The sequence below is a fragment of the Ranitomeya variabilis genome, chromosome 7, assembly GCF_051348905.1.
Source record: "Ranitomeya variabilis isolate aRanVar5 chromosome 7, aRanVar5.hap1, whole genome shotgun sequence".
Classification (NCBI taxonomy): Eukaryota; Metazoa; Chordata; class Amphibia; order Anura; family Dendrobatidae; genus Ranitomeya; species Ranitomeya variabilis.
Window position 1 is genome coordinate 40310488 of NC_135238.1, and position 21802 is coordinate 40332289.

The following is a 21802-nucleotide window of genomic DNA, read 5'->3' on the forward strand; positions in this document are numbered from 1 at the left end:
TGGGCAGTGACTATACTCAGTTACAGCAGCACAGCTCCTATTGAAGTGAATGGACCGAAGCAGAGCGCCAAAGGAACATGAGCGAGAGTATGTGGGGGGTTTTGGAAGGGGAGGGGGCTATGTGGGGGTCACAGTGTATACAGAGGGTTATGCGGGGATCATACTGTATATAGGGGGATGTGTGTGGGCTCTTATGGTATATAGGGGGCCATGTGGAGGCTCATACTGTATATAGGGGGATGTGTGTGGGCTCATACTGTATATAGGGGGTGTGGGCTCTTATGGTATACAGGGGGCTGTGTGCGGGCTCATACTGTATATAGGGGATGTGTGGGCTCTTATGGTATATAGGGGGCTGTGTGCGGGCTCATATTGTATATAGGGGATGTGTGGGCTCTTATGGTATATAGGGGGCTATGTGAGGGCTCATACTGTATGTAGGGGGATGTGTGTGGGCTCTTATGGTATATAGGGGGCTGTGTGCGGGCTCATACTGTATATAGGGGATGTGTGGGCTCTTATGGTATATAGGGGGCTGTGTGCGGGCTCATACTGTATATAGGGGGATGTGTGGGTTCTTATGGTATATAGGGGGCTGTGTGCGGGCTCATACTGTATATAGGGGGATGTGTGGGTTCTTATGGTATATAGGGGGCTGTGTGAGGGCTCATACTGTATATAGGGGGATGTGTGTGGGCTCTTATGGTATATAGGGGGCTGTGTGCGGGCTCATACTGTATATAGGGGATGTGTGGGCTCATACTGTATATAGGGGATGTGTGTGGACTCTTATGGTATATAGGGGGCTGTGTGCGGGCTCATACTGTATATAGGGGATGTGTGGGCTCTCATGGTATATAAGGGCAGTGTATGCTCATACAGAATACGGTAGGCTGTGGGCGGGCTCATACTGTATATAGGGGGATGTCAGCACACTTAATTCTGCTCAGTATTAAGTGATATAATATTAATGTAAGATAATTAAAATTATTATGACACTTATATTGAGCAGAATTAGTTTCAGCCTATTGGTTTAGCCCTCCACAGTCCCTGGGGAAAAATTGCGCACGCCCAATCCATTCTCATTCACGAACTTCATTCATCCGATCTGTTAAAAGGCCGCAGCGCCACCCACCTGTGTATCCCACCCTTGAGCAGACAGATTACACGCGTCAATCTGAATTGTGCGCATATTAAATACCTCTCCGGTCAGGTCCATCATGACGAAGAGCAGGGCTTTTAGGAAGGTCTGCTGATTCTGAAGCACCCAAATCAGAGGGAGGCGTTCCATGAGGAATTTAATGGAAACCACCCCGCCAAGTTTGGCATACCAGGCTTGTTCATAGCAGCAGGCACACAAGCGCTCCACAATGTAAGAGAACAACGGAAGCTGGCACGCCTGAAAGAAAAACAAAGCGCTATTACTCCGACCATACAACGTGCCATATAAAGAAAAAATAGACTGATTTCTTAAAAGGTGGAAGAGGAAACGTTAGAATGCAGATACCCTTTCTTTGGATCCAAGGATAATACTGGCGACATCGAATATCACCGCCAAAGCGACCTCGCCTATCTTGCACAACTCCTTCTCTTCGTAGGCCATGCAGATGGCAATGGCGTCAATCAGTACCAGGGGATCCATGCCTTTTGAACCGTTCTCTTCGCTGTGAAACATGGCTGTGCTGGGCTGACTGCCGACCTGGTAGCACTGGAGCAGGAACGGGCCTAAATAGAAAAAAAAAAAAAAAAAAAAGAGAGAAATGCAATTAAATATTTGCTCGTGGAAAAAGGCCCTGAGCTCAGGCATTACGCCGTAGTGACTGGTGTCCCAGTGCTACACTACTACTCTAAAGCTGGCCATGTACTTTGCTTTCTCAGAAAACGTAAGGAGTAGTGAAGAGTGAATGTGCTGGGATAAGGTGTTATCTGAGCATGCTCGAGTGCTAACAGTGTCTTCGGCGTGCTCGAATAATATGCTTGAGTCCCCGCAACTTTTCGACAGCCTCAACACATGCAGGGATTGTCTAACAAACAGGTATTTGTTATGTCTGTCGAAAAGCCACGGGAACTCAAGCACAATATTCGAGCACGCCCAAGACACTCAGGTAACATGATATTTAAGCACGTTCGCTCATCACTAACAAGGAGTCAACACAGGTGTCTGGCAGCATCTTATACTCATACCCTTCCAAATTCAAGGGTATCTCTGTGTACCCATCCACCCCATACATGTGCACGCACGCTCGGATGGGCGGAGCATGCATACGCATGGGGTGGATGTATAGACAATGAATGTGTACGGTCAGCATTAAGCACTGTAGGCAGGGCTGGGAACCAGGATGAGGAAGATGATCTGGGTGGGCATCTTGCCTTCAGATTGCCCCCCTGACCAGCTTAACTCTCCCCCCGAATATGTACAGGAGCTCACAGAGACCAGATTTAGGATGACTAAATTTGTACATGATTAGTCATCAAACACCAACTCACCACATTGCTGGGCCACAGCTACCATGGTGTAATGGCGGATCAGGCTGGCAACAAAGGGAAGGGCGCTAGGTCTCAGGTCCTTGATGACGGCAGACATGAAGGCTCCCGTTAGCGCCTGCTCAAAGGTCTTGCGGGCCGGAGTGTCCTGCGCTTTGTAGCGATGCGAGATGATGACGCTGGGGATGGATTTTTCAGTAAAACTGTGGAGGGGCAAGAGGAGAAAACACAACTATTAGCAGCAGCGCTGGAAGCCATAAATCCTGTTTAGCACCCATCCTCCTGCCTATACGTCTTCCACACTGGAACAGCTCGGATCCGACTCATCTGTCGCATTTTCATTTTGTCACCTATTAGGTAAAACATGACGGATGGCTCAGTCTGACAGCGAGCTTTTCGAGGCACTGTGAATAGGGGCACAGGGGAACGGGCCTTACCACGCTGGCCTTTTCTGCTATTGATTAGGTAACAGCGGGGCGTGCAGGTCACAAATGTTTTCGCGGCTAAACTGCCCACCCTTGGCCTTTTTGTGAATAGAGGATTTACACAATACACCAGGCAATTATCCTGCTGGGAACCACAATGAACTGGTCACAGATTTCATTAAAAACTTTATACCCAAAACAACAATCTGTATCCAGATAAGCAGCAAAGTACACGGCAATGTCCTCACTCATCAGAGACATTCTGCCCCCGGAACGAATGACACTTTACATGGCTTGCACAAGCCAAGAATGGGGGCCACAGACCCCAATATTGTGGCCACTGTGAACATACAGGAAAAGGTGTTATCTGAGCAAGCTCGAGTGCTACCCGAATCTTCGACATTTATGGATGCCGTAAGTAGCTAAAATGGTAACGGCCCTTTAAAGTTAAATGGCCAATATGTTCTACTTTGCTGCAACGTCCCCAGGTGATGGCAGCCGATCACAGCCCGCATTGCAGGCCGGACCCGCAGCAAACATCAGATCTAGACAGGAGAACGGCTGTAGCCACTGCAGGTCAGGAACCAAGGACTCAAATCAACATGTAAAAAAAAAAAAAAAAACCCTCACCAGACAGTATGCATCTGCTACAGATGCATCACACCTAGAAAGATGCCTCCTTTATGGGCGACAGTTATTGTGATAGCATAGAACTTAGAAAGGATTTATCAGCGTGATTAATTAATCAACATTTTCTTTAATGTAGTGGCAGATGGAGATAGTGTTCTACGGTCCCCAGGTAGAGGCGGCAGCGCTGCGTCCCCCACCGTGTACCCGTCACTGCACATAATGTTCTCCTCCCTGACTGGCAAACTGCATTACAATGTGCAGCTCTCCCCTCCGGCTGAGATTACGGATAGATAATCCCCTTAGCACCGGGAGAGGGAAAACATACTCGTATCAACGAAAAAAAAAAATCATGTACAGGTAAAGAGCCAGTCAACAAACCCCATTAAAGGGGTCATCTAAGGACACAAAAAAGTCATACAAGCTGATCGCACCCAGGGAAGAATGAGTTTATTTTCTACTTCCACTTCAAACAAGGAAGGTTTGGGATTGCCAGAAGGGCAGCCCCTCATACAAATAGGACCCGTCCACCGCAGCCCACACATGCCCTGGGGCAGGGCGCATGGACAAAGGTTGTAACCCTTTTAATCATCAGTCTGGATTTCTTACTTGGGATGGGCCAGCAGCTGGTACAAGGCATGTTTATTATCATCCAGGCTCATCATGGCCACCAGGAAACATTTGATCACTTCCCAGGCCTGTCTCCGATAGTAGGGCTCTGTGTTCGCGCTCTTCAAACAATCCAACGCCGTCTCGATGGACTAAAAGAGCAAACAATGATTAAAACTCTTGCAAAACACACACAGTGCGGATGGGGTCTCCTAGGAAATCTGCTTTATTGCAAAAGTGCTAACAAACTTCAGCCTCCATCTTCAGATTCTCTGCACTTCTGATGTCACATTTTTATTCCAAACTGAGTTATATACAGATTCAAATTAGTTAATCCACATCTTACATTGAAGGGGAGTTCCAGTTCATTAAAACTGATTGCTTATCCTAAGGATAGGTCATGAATATTAGATTAGTGGGGGTCTTACTCTGTTCTCCGTCCCCTTCACTTAAAAAAATTTGCTCTTACTTGGAGAAACAAGGCTCCCGAGACCTGTGTCTCAACTGACAGAGAAGCTGTATCATAAGCACACATACCAAGCCTTCATTGGGGGACACAGGAACCATGGGGTGTATGCTGCTGCCACTAGGAAGCTGACACTATGCACAAAAAAAGTTAGCTCCTCCTTTGCAGTGTACACTCCACCGACTGGCATTATGCACTTCAGTTAGTGAGAAAGCAGGAGACAAAACAATAAGGTTGAACATAACCACAAACATGACAACTATAACCATGAGAACAGTCATAGAACACGGAACAACAGAAACTAAGTAATATGGGAGGGTGCCGTGTCCCCCAATGAAGGCTCCGAGAAACAGATTTTACGGTAAGCAACCAAAAAAATCCTGTTTTCTATATCGCCTCATTGGGGGACACAGGAACCATGGGACGTCCCAAAGCAGTCCCTGGGGTGGGAAAACAGACTTCCATCAGGTCAGATGACTCACCACTGCCACCTGCAAGATCCTTCTGCCTAAGCTGGCGTCCGCCGAAGCGTAGGTATGGACCTTGTAAAATTTAGCGAACGTGTGGATGGAAGACCAGGTTGCCGCTTTGCAAAGCTGTAGGGCGGAAGCCCTGTGGTGCACCACCCAGGAGGCGCCGACTGCCAGGTAGAGTGAGCCTTAATCCCGGGAGGGGGCACTCTGTTCTTGACCCGGTAAGCCTCCAAATTTGCCGTTCTGATCCAGCGAGCAACAGTCGCCTTGGAAGCCGGCAGGTCTCTACGCGTGCCATCAGGAATGACGAAAAGAGAATCCATCTTCCGGAAAGAGGCCGTTCTAGCCAGGTAGATCCTCACCACCCTGACAAGGTCCAGCTTGTTCAACGATCGCTCCAGAGGATGAGTCGGAGCTGGACAAAAGGAAGGTAGAACGATGTCCTCGTTGAGGTGGAAACCACCTTAGGATGGAAGGCGGAGGCCTCAGGACCACCTTGTCCTGGTGGATAACCAGGAAAGGAGGTCGGCAAGAAAGGGCCGCCAACTGGGAAACACGCGGGATAGAGGTGATAGCCACAAGAAAAGCCACCTTCCAGGAGAGAACTGACAGGGAGACCTCCCTGAGAGGCTCAAAGGGGGAACCCCTCAGAACCTCCAGCACAAGATTAAAATTCCATGAATTCACAGGAGCCCTGTATGGAGGGACAGCATGGGCTACTCCCTGAAGGAAGGTCTTGACCTGTGGCAGAGAAGATAACGTCTTCTAAAAGAGAATGGAGAGCGCAGAAACCTGTCCCTTTAAGGAACTAAGTGCAAGGCCCGAATCCAGTCCTGCCTGAAAGAAGGCCAAAATGGAAGAAAGGGAAAAGGACATAGGTGGAACGTAGTTGAACTTGCACCAACGGAAGTAAGCCTTCCAGGTACGATAGTAGATCCTGGAAGACGAAGGCTTCCTAGCCAGGATCATAGTGAGAATCACCAGATCCGAAAGGACGGACGCTCTTAGAACTGCGGTCTCAACAGCCACGCCGTTAAACTGAGTGACCGAGAATTCGGTTGGCAAATCGGACCGAGACAGCAGATCGGGTCTGTCTGGAAGCCGTCAGGGGTCGTCCGCGAGAAGATTGACGATCTCTGCAAACCAAGATCTCCTGGGCCAATCAGAATGACCGGCGCCAATTCCGCCTTGATCTTTTTCAACAGCTTGGGAAGCATGGGCAGGGGTGAAAACAGATAGGGGAGCACGAACTGCGACCAAGGAATGGCCAGAGTGTTGGCGCCCACTGCGAGAGGATCGCAGGACCTGGAGACGAACCGAGGGACCTTTCTGTTGATTTGGGACGCCGTGAGGACCACATCCAGAGTCCCCCATCGAAGACAAATCTTATGGAAGACCTCCTGATGCAAGGACCATTCCCCTGCCGCAAGGCCCTGGCGGCTGAGGAAGTCGGCGGCCCAATTGTCCACGCCGGGGATATGCACCGCAGATATCACTGGGACCGTTGCCTTTGCCCAAAGGAGGATCTTGGATACCTCGGCCGAGGCCAGAGAACTCAAGAGTCCCCCCCGGTGGGTGAAATATGCCACTGCTGTGGCATTGTCCGTCTGGATTCGAATTGGCAAACCCCTGAGAATCCTTTCCCAGTGAAGAAAAGACAGAAAGATGGCCCGAATCTCGAGGACATTGATAGGCAGAAATGACTCCTGCGCCAACCAACGACCCTGAACAGTCAGGTGACGAAACACCGCACCCCAGCTGAGCAGGCTGGCGTCCGTTGTCACCACCTGCCAGTGAACTGGAAGGAAGGACCTGCCCTGAGAGATGAGAGGTGACGTCAGCCACCAGTCGAGGGACCGTTTGACCCTGGGAGAAAGCCGAATCTAACGATCCAGGGAGAAGACAGACCTGTCCCACCGTGATAGAATAGCCTGCTGAAGAGGTCTTGAGTGAAATTGGGCGAAGGGAATCGCCTCCAATGTTGCAACCATCCTCCCCAGAACCTTCATGGCCAATCGGAAGGAGTGAAGCCGAGGACTCTGGAGCAAGCGAACCTCCCGGCGAAGGATTGATCTCTTGTCTTCGGGAAGGAAGACTCTGGTCTGACGAGTGTCGAAGAGCATGTCCAGAAAAACGAGGCGCTGAGAAGGAACAAGACAAGATTTCTTCCTGTTGACAAGCCACCCGAAACGGGCTAGGGTGTCGAGGACGATGGACAGACTTTGGTGAGCCTGAGAAAAGGACGGAGCCTTGATGAGGATGTTGTCCAGGTATGGAAAAAGTACCAGGCCCCTGACCCACAAGATGGCTATCAGAGAAAAGTGCGGCCGCAGTAAAAGCAGAGCAAAAAAGCAGGAAAGGCAGTGCGGCCGCTGTAAGTGAGGCCGCCAGAGAGGAAGCAGCGTGGACGCCCACAAGGGCCGCTGCGCGAATGGAGCGATGACTCTCGCACCGTATTTCCCCGCCCACTGAAAACGACAAAGGAATCCCCAGGGACCCCCCATGACCACCCCGACTTGAGGAGGGACCCAGAGGTACCTGAGGGAAAAGGAAAGTGGGATACTCACCTAAACATACCACGCTGTCCGTTACTAACCTCAAACCGGGGAAGGTATCAGACGTCCAGGGAGCTGGTAATGGACATCCTCGTCTCCGCAACCGACAGGCTCTGGTGGGCGAGTGGGTGGGGGACGGAGCTAGGACCGGTCTTCTGAGCACGCTTCTGTGCTAGAGGTCTTGGTCCTGCTGTCGGATCTATGAGGATACGGGGTGGCAGTACACGCCGTACTCATAGTCCGTATCGTGGGATTACAAGTGTGACTGTTCACCCTGTATCCCTCCGGAAAAACCTGAAAGAAAACGGCGCACATTAAGGTAGATACGGGTCTAATGAAAGACCCATGTCCACCTCCTACTGATACTAAGCTAAACTGAAGTTCATAATGCCAGTCAATGGGGTGTACACTGCAGAGGAGGAGCTAACTTTTTTTGTGCATAGTGTCAGCCTCCTAGTGGCAGCAGCATACACCCCATGGTTCCTGTGTCCCCTAATGAGGACATAGAGAAAAATCCATCTTCTCACTGACTGAGCACAAAACATTTATTTTCCCCAGCCACAGCCTTTCGTGTGAAGGCAACCGAAGAGATTTAGTTCTTCTGTCACAGTCTTTCTCCGGCAGCTCCCCAGTACATGCGCTTACGATCCTGCTCCTCTGTCAGTTTTGACACAGGTTTCAGGAGTTGTGTTTCTTTGGACTGCAGCCAATCTTGACGCGTGATTAGGATGGGCTGATAATTGAATTACATGATATTGGGGGGCAATTTATTACATTCTTGGAGAACCCCTTCAAGAAGAGGATGTCCAAGTACTGGGCAATTTCTTTAATGCCCAGTACAGCATATCTCCAAACTTTTATTAGTGCCTGTTCTGGATCTACCAGTTATCTCTCCAGTGGATAAGTCATAATTACTTATGGCTGGAATACCCCTTTAATAGCCTATAGGGGCTCAATGTATAAATCCATCTGCAGCTAGCTCCCTCTAGTGTCGGCCACAGGTAATACACTTTATTTTCATTTATCTCTGGATGTAATAAGGGAGGCAGGAGATTCGGAGCTAAAAGACTAAGACGATATAGTAGAAAATACATGAGCACAGAACTGTTTCAACAGCGTTTCTTCCTGCTAACTACAATCCCTCAGCCATAAAGTCTGGAAAATTAAACGTTGCATAAAGAGCTTGGAATAAGACATTTACGTGCTCACCTGATTGTAACATGAATTTCACACCCGATTAAACCATAATTAACATGAAATTGGAGCTGACCTTTAAAGATCACAAGTCAAAATATCACGGCGCACCCTGGGGTGGATTCACGCCTCAACATAAACAACCATCCGAGTTATTAAAGGAAATAAACTATCCATATCCACAGAAATTAACATTTTGTTTTCTGTAATAAAGGCGCAACTTCAAAGTGAGAAGAACAATGAATTATGCCGAACATTTAAAGCGGCATTACCTTATTCACAGTTCCCATAATAGCAAGCTATTCCAACCACAGGGTCTAAAGCACTGCCACCCTTATCTGTAGAAGATGCCCCCAAGATCAGGGGGGGCGGCGTAGGTCGAAGGTTGGTGTACCCTTACCTTTTCCATGGGTAGCTGAATTGACGACTTGCAGTCTCCAAACTCCACGGTAATGCTCGGCCCTTGGATTTCCGTCACAACATAATGAAGCTTTTGGGACTCTTTCAGCATTTTCCGATTGCTTCCGCCAAATTTGCCAAGGACTCTGTAAGCTACGTGGGAGATGCTGTCTGCGGGATTACGCAGGGTCCTCCACAAGGCCTAGGGCACAGAATATGGACATGGAGCTAACAGATCGAGGCGAAACTTGACGCTCAAGGAACCCAATGCAAAAATCTTCAACAGTACCGGTCTTCTCATATGGGCCAAAAGGGACCGCTATGGGTCCCTGTAGGCTCCAGGATCCAGGTGTGACTGCAAACCTCTGCACCCTCAATAATTATATCCTCGCTCACGGGTCAATCAGCTGATTATGGAGGTTCTGTGACCTGATATTGATGATGTATATTATGGAGGCCATAAATATCTAAGTATGGGAGAAACCCCTTTCTATAAAGAAACAAAATTATCCTGTTAAAATTAGTGTCTTAGGATATAGGTCTCCCTCTCCAAAATGCGTTACACTGCAGCTCTGCCCATTCAGTTTGGCAGAAACCACCAGAGGAAAAAGATGGCAATACATATCTCCATACTTCATGATCAAGATGCCTCATCGTAACCACTAGAAACTCTTTCCACTCCTGGTCTTCCAAATGACCCATAATCTTAAAAGCGTTATACCCTTCTTCATAGATTATTATTACTTGGATATTGCAAGTGGAAAAAATAAGAACTTTACCAATGTACTGTTTATTAAAATTTGTATCCGTTCTTGAGATATTAACACTTTTCTATTGTTTAAAAGCTTGTTACCTAGGAGACCGACTACCGCTGCTGTCCAGCAATGAAGTTCTGGCCTGGATTAGAAGGTAACAACACGCTCCAGTGATGCCGCTAGCTTCAAAGCAGAGTTTACAAGCTCAATCGAAAAGATCTTGTAAGCAATGAACACGTTCTGCCACTGCTGCTAGAAAGCGGTGGTCATCGGTCTCCTAGACAACGAGCTCTATAGAAAAGTGTGAATATCTCGAGAATGGCTAAAAATGTTAACGGTAAATTACAAAAGTGATGGTTTTTGCAAGCGCTATCTGAAAATACCCACCTTAATTGTGACAGCAGTGGCGCAAAACAAATGCCCGTGACGCTAGTAAGAGTAGTAGTATGTTGCAGATACAAGGGGCTCAATAACGCTCCCATCAGTGGGTCACAAATAATGGTTCACAACCAGTTTGATGGTTGCAAACAAGAACAAAACTTGACGAGTAGAAAAGCGACTTTCCTAATTACAGAAGTAACACCCCTGTGAGTGCACAAAACAAAGTCCCAGATACTTGAATGTAGACATTTTGGAAAGAGGATGAACCCTATTCAGAGAATTATGCATGGACCAGAAATTTCCCATCACTTACGGGTAGTAAACCTCCTGGCCAGGAACCAAAAGCAGCACAAAGAAAACAGTAACTAAGCAAAAATCACATGCAACTTTATAGAAGTTCGGAAGAATTAGAGCTATTTAGGATTAATTCAAGAAAGGAATGTGTGAAAGTTTACTTTTCTCAGGTCTCTAAATGTTTTGCACCATGATCAGAAAAGAAGTGCAGGGAAAATGCCACCAAAGTCACCCCGGAGACCAGTCTGAAATGTCGCCGCACACGGGGATACTGAGTACACCGCGGCAATGAATCACCCGGCAGACGCGCACCTCTGCTGCCCCCTGGTGGTAGAGAAGAGGATTACCTGCATGAGCTCGGCCCGGACAGGTTGGATGTGATCGTAGAGAAAGTCCGGCTGCAGATTATCCACGCACAGCTCCAGGGTCCGCAGACCTTGACTCACTAACGTCTGGGAGCCGTTTAAGGCAGACACTAACGGATCCATCAGCATGGGGAGGTACGGCAGCAACGAGCTGAGGCGGACGGGCACGGTGAGACACAGCTCTACGAAGAGATCCTTCATGTGCTGCTTGTGAAGGCCGCTCTGCAACATGTTCAGGCCTAAAAACGAGGCAAAAAAAAAAAGATTAAAAAACGTAAGTTATAGTTATATGCTGATCCTATCAGAGCGGTGACTGACCTTGCAGCAGATTAGGTAGCAAAGGCAGAAACTCCTGGTACAGAAGATCATGGCTGCCTCCCCCAATAGAGCGGAACAAAGCGCGGAGCAGTAAGAAGTAGTTGTACGGCTCCTTGGCCGTCTGGGCGAGCTCCATGGAGCTGTTCACAATTTTGTGCAGATGTGGCTGCAGACGAGAAACAGGAGAATAATAATGTCACTTCTAAAACAGTATATATTACATAGTCACAAAGATATAGATTTACTAAGTGAGCCCCAGGTCGCAGACCCCCACCGATCTGGAGAGAGCGGCCATGATGCAGTTTCCTGCAAAGCTGGGAGATCGAGACCACCACTACACCAGCACGGTAGTATGGTTGTTTGACCACCCACATTATAAAGTGATATTAAGTTTAAGGGGGCACCACAATCCTGAGAATAAAAGCGGACATTGCTCCAATTTAGTGCTACGTCTTCTTACTATTTTTCGACACAGTAGAACTCCCCAATGTGAAGGAAACTGCAGCAAGATGCATGTGTGCAGCCGCAGATCCCTACAGAGAGGACATACATGGGGGGTAACACTAAATCAGGGAGGCAGGCCCCTTCACCCTCAGGATCAGAGCAGGGCATGGAGATCGGACCCTCAATCATAATGCAACACGCCATCGATTTGGAACTAACCCAATAACCCAGACAAATCCTTCTCATCCCTGCACCGTGTCCCCTCCCCCGTCTGCCGTCAATCTCAGCTACTTTTCTAGTAAACATAATTATTCTGAAGGGGCCTGACGCGTGGAACGGGATCTTAATTACGAGGCCGGTCCGAGCGGAGATACTTCTTTCACCTTAAGCATTTGTTCGTTATCCGCGGCAAACAGGGAAACCGAGCCAAACACCAGCTTGAACAGCTTGAGGTACAAGTTGGACAGCTCCACGTTGGAACCCATCTCCGGAAGCCTTTCCAGCAAATACTCCACCAGGATGGTAGCGAAGAGAGCGGACGTGGTGGGGTTCGCCAAGAAGGAGTTGGCAACGATCTGAGAAAACAAGACATTCAATCACATCCAACATTCCTGAACCGAGATGGGTCTCCCCGGCGTCCGATGATTACCGCAGTTAGAGCCCTTGTATGATCGAGAAGGAGCAAACACTAATGACTCCAAGGGAACAGCTCTGGATCAGAACCAAAGCGGATATGTGTCATAGAATTTGTGCTCTGGAAAGAAACAGTGCTAGGAATATATCACGCATCAAAAAAAATCCTTACAAAGGGGTTGTCAGAAAATGCTGTTTTGTGTATACAGGTCCAATGCAGATCAATGTGCTTCTGTTTTTAGATGCAAAACTAGAACATACCCCGAGAAACGCAACACTGAAAAACAAACTGCCTGTTCACACACCTGGAGGGCATAGTTCTTGGAGATCCTCTCCACCATATAGGGAACAGTGGTCTGAAAAATCTCCTTAAATGTCAAAGGATTCATCATGGTGAAGACCCCTGCAAAATGCTCCAACACCTCCTTCTCCTCTTTCATCCGCACCGTCTGACAGTTCGCTACTCGTATGTAGGTCTGTCCGTTACCGGCGATCTGGACCTGGGAAATAAATAAATGTATTCATACCGCACAGACTAGTCCCCGAGCTCAGGATCACAGCGGCCGATGTCTGGCATTTAAACTAGAAGTGGGAGTCTAACATCGGATTGTTGTGGCGGGTGGTGAAGGTATTACTAATGAGGGGAGCGACACTAACACAGGCATCATAAAAACAACGGGGTATCCGGCAGACGGGGACCTGCCATTAGTCCCGGATCCTGTACATGTCAAAGATCCACCTCCAGAAACACGAGCATCTCAGGATAAGTCAGTAATACCAGATCAGCGAGGGTCCGATGCCCTCACTGATCAGCTGTGGCCACCGGCATACTGTGTAATGGACACCCGTGGGTACAACATCATAGCAATGCTTGATGTGAATAGGAGCGGAGCTTCAGTACCTATGGCCACTACAGAGTACAGAGTTGTGGGGTCTCGTCTCTGTATACGGGTGCACCTCCAGGAGCCGTGACATTTGTGTCGGAACCCCACCAATCTTATATCGATGACCAAACTGAAATATAGCTTATCAATATCTCAATCCCCTATAAAGCAGACCCCAGAAAAACATGAAACGTGACGGATACCATTGAAAGGTCCTCCGTGTTGTGAAAGAGCAGATGGAGCTCAGCGTACTTCCCTGTCCTGACTCACACGGTGCAGTCCCATGCAAGGGATGGCACTTAATGACTTCTATATGTATTCAATAACATTATGGAAGCCATTAAACTTGGGCTTAAACTGCACATATATACGTGGCGCATAGGTGGCGGGGATGGTTGCAGATGTGAACACTGGCGCCGAGTGCAGCACTGTGCTTGGAACACTGGACGCCGAGTGCAGCCCTGTGGTTGGAACACTGGACACCGAGTGCAGCCCTGTGGTTACCTGGTAAATGTCCAGCGCTTGCATCGCATACTTCACAAGCTTGATATAAATCTGCGTCTCTTTAGGTTGCAGCTGCTTATTAGGGACAAACTGCGTCTCTGAGAAATAAAAAGAAAAGCAAAGCTTAAAAGATTTCCCCCGTTTTGGAAAATCTCGGTCCCCAAGCAAATTTATTCACCATCCCCCGGTCCAGCACTGAGTCTCCACCGCTGCTCCCAGGATGTGGTATTGGCTGGCAATCGATGTGACTTCAGCCGATAGACGAGAGCAGTAGCGGTGACTCAGCGTTGGACCTGAGGACCACAAGTAAAGCGCTGCAAACAGGAATGGGGATTTTCTAAAAGGGAACGGACAAGCATTGAGGTCTTTACTGAATAATATATCAATATGGAATAATATATAAATATGTAAGAAAAGATAGATTACCGCCGGGTGCTTTACACGATGTGATTCCCCAGGTAATCGTCTTCACGCCACACACCAACGTCTTGACCAGGCTCCGGCAGTCTGTCACTTGGAAGGTTTGCTTGTCTTCCTTGTCCTTCTCACCCTGCTTGTCAAACACTAGAAGAGGGACCTGGGTGAGCGGGGTAGACGGAGCGGCGGGCAAAGCGTTGGCTGGCGCTGGGGCTGGAACATTAGCTAGGATGGCATCGGCGGCGCAAAGCTCAGACTGGGGCTTGCACTTCTTAAAAATGGCGGATAACTGGTAACGGGCGATGGTGTGGAACTTCAGAACGAAAACCTGAGAAATACAAGGTCAAGAGTTAAAAACCAAAAGGAACGGATACAAAAAGTATATTGGAAAATTGATAAACTTTTCATCATCAAAATAATAACCTGAGAAGCTGCTGGTCCTAACAACGAAAAACCCCTTTAAATTGAACCATTATTATATTTGCTTTCCTTCGCATTTCGGCACTGTGGGGCTGTAAAGACCCTCAAGAATTCCGGTCTCCCTTACCTCCAGCATCCTCATCAGTATATCTCGCCCATTGCCGTTTTCCTGTTCACTTTTGGAGCGAATGCAATCCACCAGGTTGAGCAGAAGCTTACAGGACATAGTCTGGATGCTGCTGGGAATGGACTCGTCGTCAATATTCTTGGCAAAAAGCTGAACCGCGAGGGACAGGTCATTCAGTGGAAGGTGCTGACGGACATGGTGCACGAGGTCCGCTAATGTGCTGTACGCCAGAGGCCTGCAGAAGAAGCAACAAGTCAGATCCAAAATCTTATAAGATACTTGATTTTATAGAGCTAAAGACTGCTGACTGGTATATATCTACTAATCCGTCATTTCATAGCCTGTTTACACAGGCAGACCACGCTTAATGATACACATTGTGATCTATTCCACCACAGGTTGCCATTGTTCTGGGCAGCCTGTCCTGTTTACACAGGCAGACCAAGCTTAATGATCACATCGTGATCTATTCCAGCATAGGCTGCCATTCTTCTCGGCAGCCTGTCTTGTTTACACAGGCAGTCCACGCTTAATGATACACATTGTGAACTATTCCAGCATAGGCTGCCATTGTTCTCAGCAGCCTGTCCTGTTTACACAGGCAGACCACACTTAATGATGCACACTGAGCATCCACTGAGCAGCGTGATTTCTGGACAATGCACTGCTGAGAACGATGCTCCTTCGCAAAAACCACAAGACTATTCCACCCGATTAATGAGCATTTATGGGGAGATCGGACGGACGTATAAATCGGACCAAACACAGAATGCAGTACACTGACTTGTGGATCTCCTGACTCGGGCATGACAGCTTCATCTACTTATATGGAGCAGTCACACTCGGGTCAGGAGAGCTGCCGGCCAGTCCGTGAGCTGCGTTCTGGTCTTGGTCCGAATTTTATGAATTCAGAAAAATATCTGTATTTCGACGTGTAACTTGCTGCTTCATACCGGAGAGTCTCCCGGGCCGTGTACCCAGAGCCAATGAGGATGGTTTCATCAAACAACTTGTCCATGCAGGGAATGAACTCTGAAAGATAAAATGGCAATGTATCAACAGCTAACAAGTGACAAGCAATAAAGTGGGCGCCACAATTACATCACTAGATCCACGGGCTGTATGTATGATGAGAAAAACGTACTTTACAATCCGCCAGGACTGAGCTGCACAGGAGATTAGTCGTAGTTAAGCTGTCACTCAAGGAGAGCGGGCAGGATACAGTCACTGTCCGATTAGTCTCTTGCGTGGCTCGTTCCTTAGCGGCTATACATGCGGCACGTGGTTCGGACATGGCTGAAATCATACAGCCAGCGCCTGATACATGTGGCACGTGGATCGGGCACCATGTCAAGCTCCTTTTAATAAACCTCAAGGAAGACCACGAGCCAAGAATCTGCAGAATAGTAATGAATCGGGTTCTTACGGCTCCTTAGGTCCGTGCTGAGAATATGTTTCGCCGCTATGAGCAGTTCTTTCCGAAGATGGGCGGTCTCGGGTGGGCAGTTGGTCAGGAGCTGCAGCATGCCCTTCACCATCTGCTGGGAATGTTTTGCCACCGTGTCCTATAAAACAGAGGAGGATGTAATGGGAAGCACAAAGGACAGACTGACGATAGCGTTTCAGTACTGGAGTAACCTACCTGATAGATACGAATGATGTAGGCCAAGAAGGACAAGGTTTTGATCTGGGCTGCGATAAAGTCGGCGTAAAGTTCTTTATTGTATAACTTGTGCTGCCTGGAAAAAAAAAAAATGAATTAACCTAGTTATAGATACTTAAAGATGTATTCTCATCTCCAAGATCCTATCCCAATATCTAGTAGATGTAATAATAATATCAGCAATTGCCTCCAATTAAAAATGTAGTATAGTTCTTCTGCTTAGCTGTGTCGCTTACCCCATGTCCAGGGTGTTGCAGTAGCTCAGGTATCCACGGTTATGACCACTCACATAGTGACAGTTAGTTGTTCGTGACCATAGCCATGGATTCATAAGCTACTACAACGCCCTGGACATGGGGTATGCGATATAGCGAATCACAAGAACTATACTACATTTTAAATTGGAGGCAATTGCTGCTATTATTATTATTACTACACCAAATAGATATTGGGATAGGATCTTGGAGATGGGTATAACCCCTTAAAAACAGAAAAAGTTGCAAAAGGAAGACACCAGGATCCTCTCAGAAAAATATAACACTGGGAAAACAGAATGGGAGAAATATATAGGAAAGCTGCGATGGGCATCAGTTTATGCAAAGCTTTCCCAAGTCTATGCACATATATATGGAATTAAAGAAGTTTTCCTTCAAGTTGACATTCATCGCTAATACACAGTAAATGTAATTAGTGTCCGATTTTTGGGGGCCCCACTAGTGGGCCCCCATACAATGAGTCTGAGTGAAGCATCAGACCCATAGAGATGGCATGTAGCACCGGGCAGGTAACCACTTCTGAAATAGCCCCCTTTCCAGTGATCGGTAGGGGTCTACCATCACCAATAAACTGTTTTCAGGTCTTGCAATGGTTGGATGTACAGAAAATAATGAGCCAGACCCCAGCTCTATTCACTGTGTAGTGACCATTCTCTGCTCCCGTTAAAGTGAACAGGATTTAACAGCCAGACTGGGAAATCAATCAATACAAGCCTGGGAGAGCCAGCAATATGTCAGGGGGCTACAACGTGCAGGATGCAGTCACACCGACACAACTCCATCATGGCAGCTCTGCAGGAAGTCACACGTACCTGGCAGTGGTGGAGACCTGGGTGACGATTGTGTTCATGATCAATGGTACAAATTCAGACACCATGTTGTGAATGTTTAACTTATAGAGCTGCAGAAAAAGAAGAAAAAAAACGACAGATTTCAAATCACAGCAAAATCTACACAAACATCGTTTAAAGGGGTTTTTCTAGCTCACAAAGTGAATCCAAATTGCTATAATATTCTATCCCTTTAAGATCTATGGCGGGGTCTGACATCTTGGACTCCCACCAACCCCGAGAATGGAGAGATGACGCCAGCGCTGTGTTCCCTTCCCGGCCCTCGTCCATCTGACTGTGCAGGGAGCAGATGCAGCATGGAGCTCCGCTGTGCAGGGAAAGGAAGAGTGGTGGCCCTAAACCAGCGCATGCAGCCTTCAGGCTTAGGACGGTGGGGAACCTAGAGGTCGGACCCTCACTGATCATAACGTGATGGAATATACTAACAATATGCATTCGGTTTAGATGGGAAAACCCTTTTAAAATGGCTCAAGATAATATGGACTTTATAGGGGGATGTCCCTGCCAAGAACCATTGTGAACCCAAAAACAGCTGTGTAAGAGAACTTGGATTTCCAAGTATCCTGTGTAATCATATAGGACACCCTGGTGTCAGGACACCGTCACACCTCTTTGTAATCATATAAGACACCCTAGCGTCAGGGGTCCTGTCACACCTCTTTGTAATCATATAGGACACCCTAGAGTCAGGGGTCCTGTCACACCTCTTTGTAATCATATAGGACACCCTAGAGTCAGGGGTCCTGTCACACGTCTTTGTAATCATATAGGACACCCTAGCGTCAGGGGTCCCGTCACATCTCTTTGTAATCATATAGGACACCCTAGTTTCAGGGGTCCTGCCACACGCCACGTGCCCTTTATTGCTATTCTCACACATGGCAGATTTGGTGCCGAACTTTCTGGCTTGTCCCATCCATCGGAATGAGGCTTACAGAAATCACCACATTTTTATGGACAATTTTCAGCAGCAGAAGTGTCTACAACAAATCAGCCATTTGGGAATCAACTAAAACGGAGAACGTACAAATTAAATCCTTTTGGGACCGAGTTTTGCTGTATACTTAGACTTATCCCTTAAGCCTGCACATAATAAACTATGAATCCGGCTCAGTCCTTGTAGGACGGGTCTTACCTGGTACATCAGCACAACTATAATTGGCAGCTCGGCCAGCACCTTCAGGGACAGGGAGCCCTTGGGGATGATGGTATGCTGCAGGAAGAAAACATACAGCCATGACTGACCGCAATGCTGAGCGATGGTATACCAAAACAGCAGGGAAAGCATTAACTCCCGTCCAAGGAAAAGCAATATTCTGTAACGTGGGGGCCACATGCGGACCACCCAGCTCACATTTACGGTCCTGTCGATCTGACATTGCGCTTAGATTGACCAATAGTCACGCTATTATCTTCCAGGTCATTCCCGGAGGTGGCCATGCTTACCGTCCTGGTCTCGCTGTCTTCTCGCTCTGGATTTACTTTGACCACAATGGTGGAAATCATGCCAACCATTTCTGGAGTGGGAACAGTGTTTTCTGGGATCACTGGAGGATTCTCAAAGTAGCGGTTCTGGGATAAAAGAAGCAATGAGACAAGTTAGGACCTTACTATTGGTCCGAGACACCTTAGATGATCTAATCTGCCTTTAAAAGGGAATCTGTCACTTCTGATAATGCCAATTACCTGCAGATATACGGTTAATCGTGTTAGGAAGGTGCTCGTCCGCAGTACTGAAAATGTGGCAGACGGGATAAAATGAACTAAAATATCCCCAGAAGCCGCCGGTATTCAGCCGCAAAATTGTGTGCAGCAACAGTCACCTCTCGTGTCACTTTGATTTATTTTTTTTAATGAAACCCCTATACAAAAATGTTTTATAACCCCAAATATATGCATATTATATATATATATATATATGAAATCTGTCGCCAAAGAAGGACTACACCTTTAACGCTTTGACATACACGCCACTTTAAAGTGCCCTCCTCGTGGCAAGACATTGTAGCTCAAAACTTATCAAGTCAGCAACAACAAAAACAAAACAAAAAGGAAAGTGAAAAAATACTTACCACAACCTTAGGAAGTTCTTTATAAATCTGTCTCACAAAGTCCAGAAAATGATGAATCTACAGAGAATAAAAAGAAAAAATTAGTCAACCGTATTTCAGTAAGAAAGTCATCGCATTAATGTAATCTGCTTCTACAAACAGCGCCACTCCTGCCCACGTGTCGTGTCCGATACTACAGCTCAGCTTCATTGAAATGAACGGGACCAAGCCGCAATACACATGCAGGCAGTAGAAAATGGGGTGGCACTATTGTTTAACAAAGCAGCCAAGGTTTTCAAAGCCTGAATCCCTTTTATTGCAAAGAATGCATTATATTCTTAGCAAGATGTAACATCTGTTGTTTGCCATTTGTAGCTTTAAAGTATTATAAAGCTGCAACACATGGCATGCTTGGAGTTGTAGTTTCAGGAGGTTGATTTAAAGGGGTTGTCCGGGACTTTAACACTGATATTCTAGCCTTAGGAGAGGTCATCAATGTATGACCGGTGGGAGTGTGACACCCTGCACCCCCACTGATCAGCTGTTCCCGATGTCGGACGGAACTGCTCAGTTACAGAGCTGCACAGCTCCGCCGACAGAACAGTGGCCTCGGCCCGGTACTGTACATCCAACTAGTGATTTGAATATGGGGCGGATGTGCAGTACCGACCGCGGCTTCTATACAGTAGACAGCTGTGCAGTTCTGGCCGCCGTTGACACCAGGAACAGCTGATCAGCGAAAGTGTAGGGTGTAGCCCCCCCCCTGATGAGACATCGATGACCTATGTAGCCCCCCCCCCTGATGAGACATCGATGACCTATCGTAAGGATAGGCCATCAATGTTAAAGTCCCGGACAACCCCTTTAAAGCAAGGACCTTACCAGGAATGAACAATACGGAAGAATGTACCTCCTGAGTGATCGGCGGTCTGAACTGCTTGTGCAGCTCAATGATGATTCTTAAGCAGATCAGGACATTCTCCTCGTTCTCAGTCTAGAAGGAACATATACATTATGTGAGGTTCTGTCCCGAACACGGGGTCACACAGATCACATGACAACGTCACGGCTGCACTCTACCTCCAGGAAACGGAACATCACGGACAGGATATTCTTGGTGTGCGGCCGCAGGTGTTCATTGGTGGGGATCCGGTGGATGATTTCTAGGACGAGCTTTCGCAGTTGCTGGAAGACAAATAGAAGACATTCTTCCATAAAAATTTTTAAAAAACGCTTACGGTAGTAGTTTTTATGCAGCGTTCTTCCCTTGATATAGATATATTCAGGCTGAAGTGGAAGAATATCCCCCAAGCGGGGGGCAATGTTGGATCTGCATGATTGTGCACAACACCAAGAGGGTGAAAGATGGATGCTGGGGATAATGGATAGTCCTGCAATCAGATCTTATCAGTTTTACTCTCAGCACCCGATGTGAGGTACATACATCCATACGTGCGCACTGAATCACTCCACGCATCCATGCAGGCATCACATCTTGGGGGCTCAAGCCTGATATTTTCATCATGGCAATAATCAGATCTTATCAGTTTTACTCTCAGTGCCCAATGTGAGTTTTCCAACATACACATACAGACATATACAGACATACACACACATATACATACACACATCACATCATTTGGGCTCAAGACTGATACTCTCATCATTTTGCAATTCTATTCATTTACATGTCATTCTAGCACTTGATCAGCCATGGACAGGGGACCACAATCTCTACCAGTCCATATGCCAGCAGTGATGGCCGGAAATAGGTATACATACATACATACCTGTGCTGGTTTCTCCTGGAGGAACTGAACTTCCCCGTCTTGTAGGAAAGTAAGAAACCTTGGGATGATGTGCTCCAGGAAGGTGGAATATTGAGCGGAAGTGGTGACGTTCTAAAAAAATAAAAATAAAAAACAACAATTAAAATAACAATAATATTAATTAAAGTAATAATAATAATAATAATAATAAACCACGACCCCATTGCAATCTTCATGACTGTTTCCACAAGAAAGTAGCAAACCAACCCCTAGGAGTTAAATGTTAATAGTCTATGATCAGCTAAAAACTTCAGATCAAGGAGTCCTGGGAGTGTCACCGTCACCTACCTCAAAGTTTTCGCTGACTTCCTGCATCATTTTCAGCTTGGTCTCATCGGCTACAGTAGAAGAATAAAAAA

General features: G+C 47.2%; 1 protein-coding gene across 5 annotated transcripts in view; it reads right to left on the minus strand.

The window, feature by feature from the left end:
• Window positions 1-21802, minus strand: part of TRRAP (transformation/transcription domain associated protein) — a 165515-nt gene that overhangs the window by 131701 nt on the left and 12012 nt on the right. For all 5 annotated transcript variants that reach the window (XM_077274906.1, XM_077274905.1, XM_077274903.1 and 2 more), the window contains exons 3-25: window positions 21732-21781; window positions 21405-21515; window positions 20695-20799; window positions 20525-20608; window positions 19636-19692; window positions 19010-19135; window positions 18699-18776; window positions 17525-17613; window positions 16417-16513; window positions 16201-16339; window positions 15728-15806; window positions 14775-15009; window positions 14237-14555; window positions 13811-13908; window positions 12728-12922; window positions 12173-12364; window positions 11346-11511; window positions 11010-11266; window positions 9234-9434; window positions 4146-4297; window positions 2488-2687; window positions 1508-1725; window positions 1202-1399 (exon numbers count right to left, since the gene is read on the minus strand). In XM_077274906.1, coding sequence (XP_077131021.1) covers window positions 1202-1399; window positions 1508-1725; window positions 2488-2687; window positions 4146-4297; window positions 9234-9434; window positions 11010-11266; window positions 11346-11511; window positions 12173-12364; window positions 12728-12922; window positions 13811-13908; window positions 14237-14555; window positions 14775-15009; window positions 15728-15806; window positions 16201-16339; window positions 16417-16513; window positions 17525-17613; window positions 18699-18776; window positions 19010-19135; window positions 19636-19692; window positions 20525-20608; window positions 20695-20799; window positions 21405-21515; window positions 21732-21781 — 3446 coding nt within the window. The remainder of the gene's footprint in view (window positions 1-1201; window positions 1400-1507; window positions 1726-2487; window positions 2688-4145; window positions 4298-9233; window positions 9435-11009; window positions 11267-11345; window positions 11512-12172; window positions 12365-12727; window positions 12923-13810; window positions 13909-14236; window positions 14556-14774; window positions 15010-15727; window positions 15807-16200; window positions 16340-16416; window positions 16514-17524; window positions 17614-18698; window positions 18777-19009; window positions 19136-19635; window positions 19693-20524; window positions 20609-20694; window positions 20800-21404; window positions 21516-21731; window positions 21782-21802) is intronic.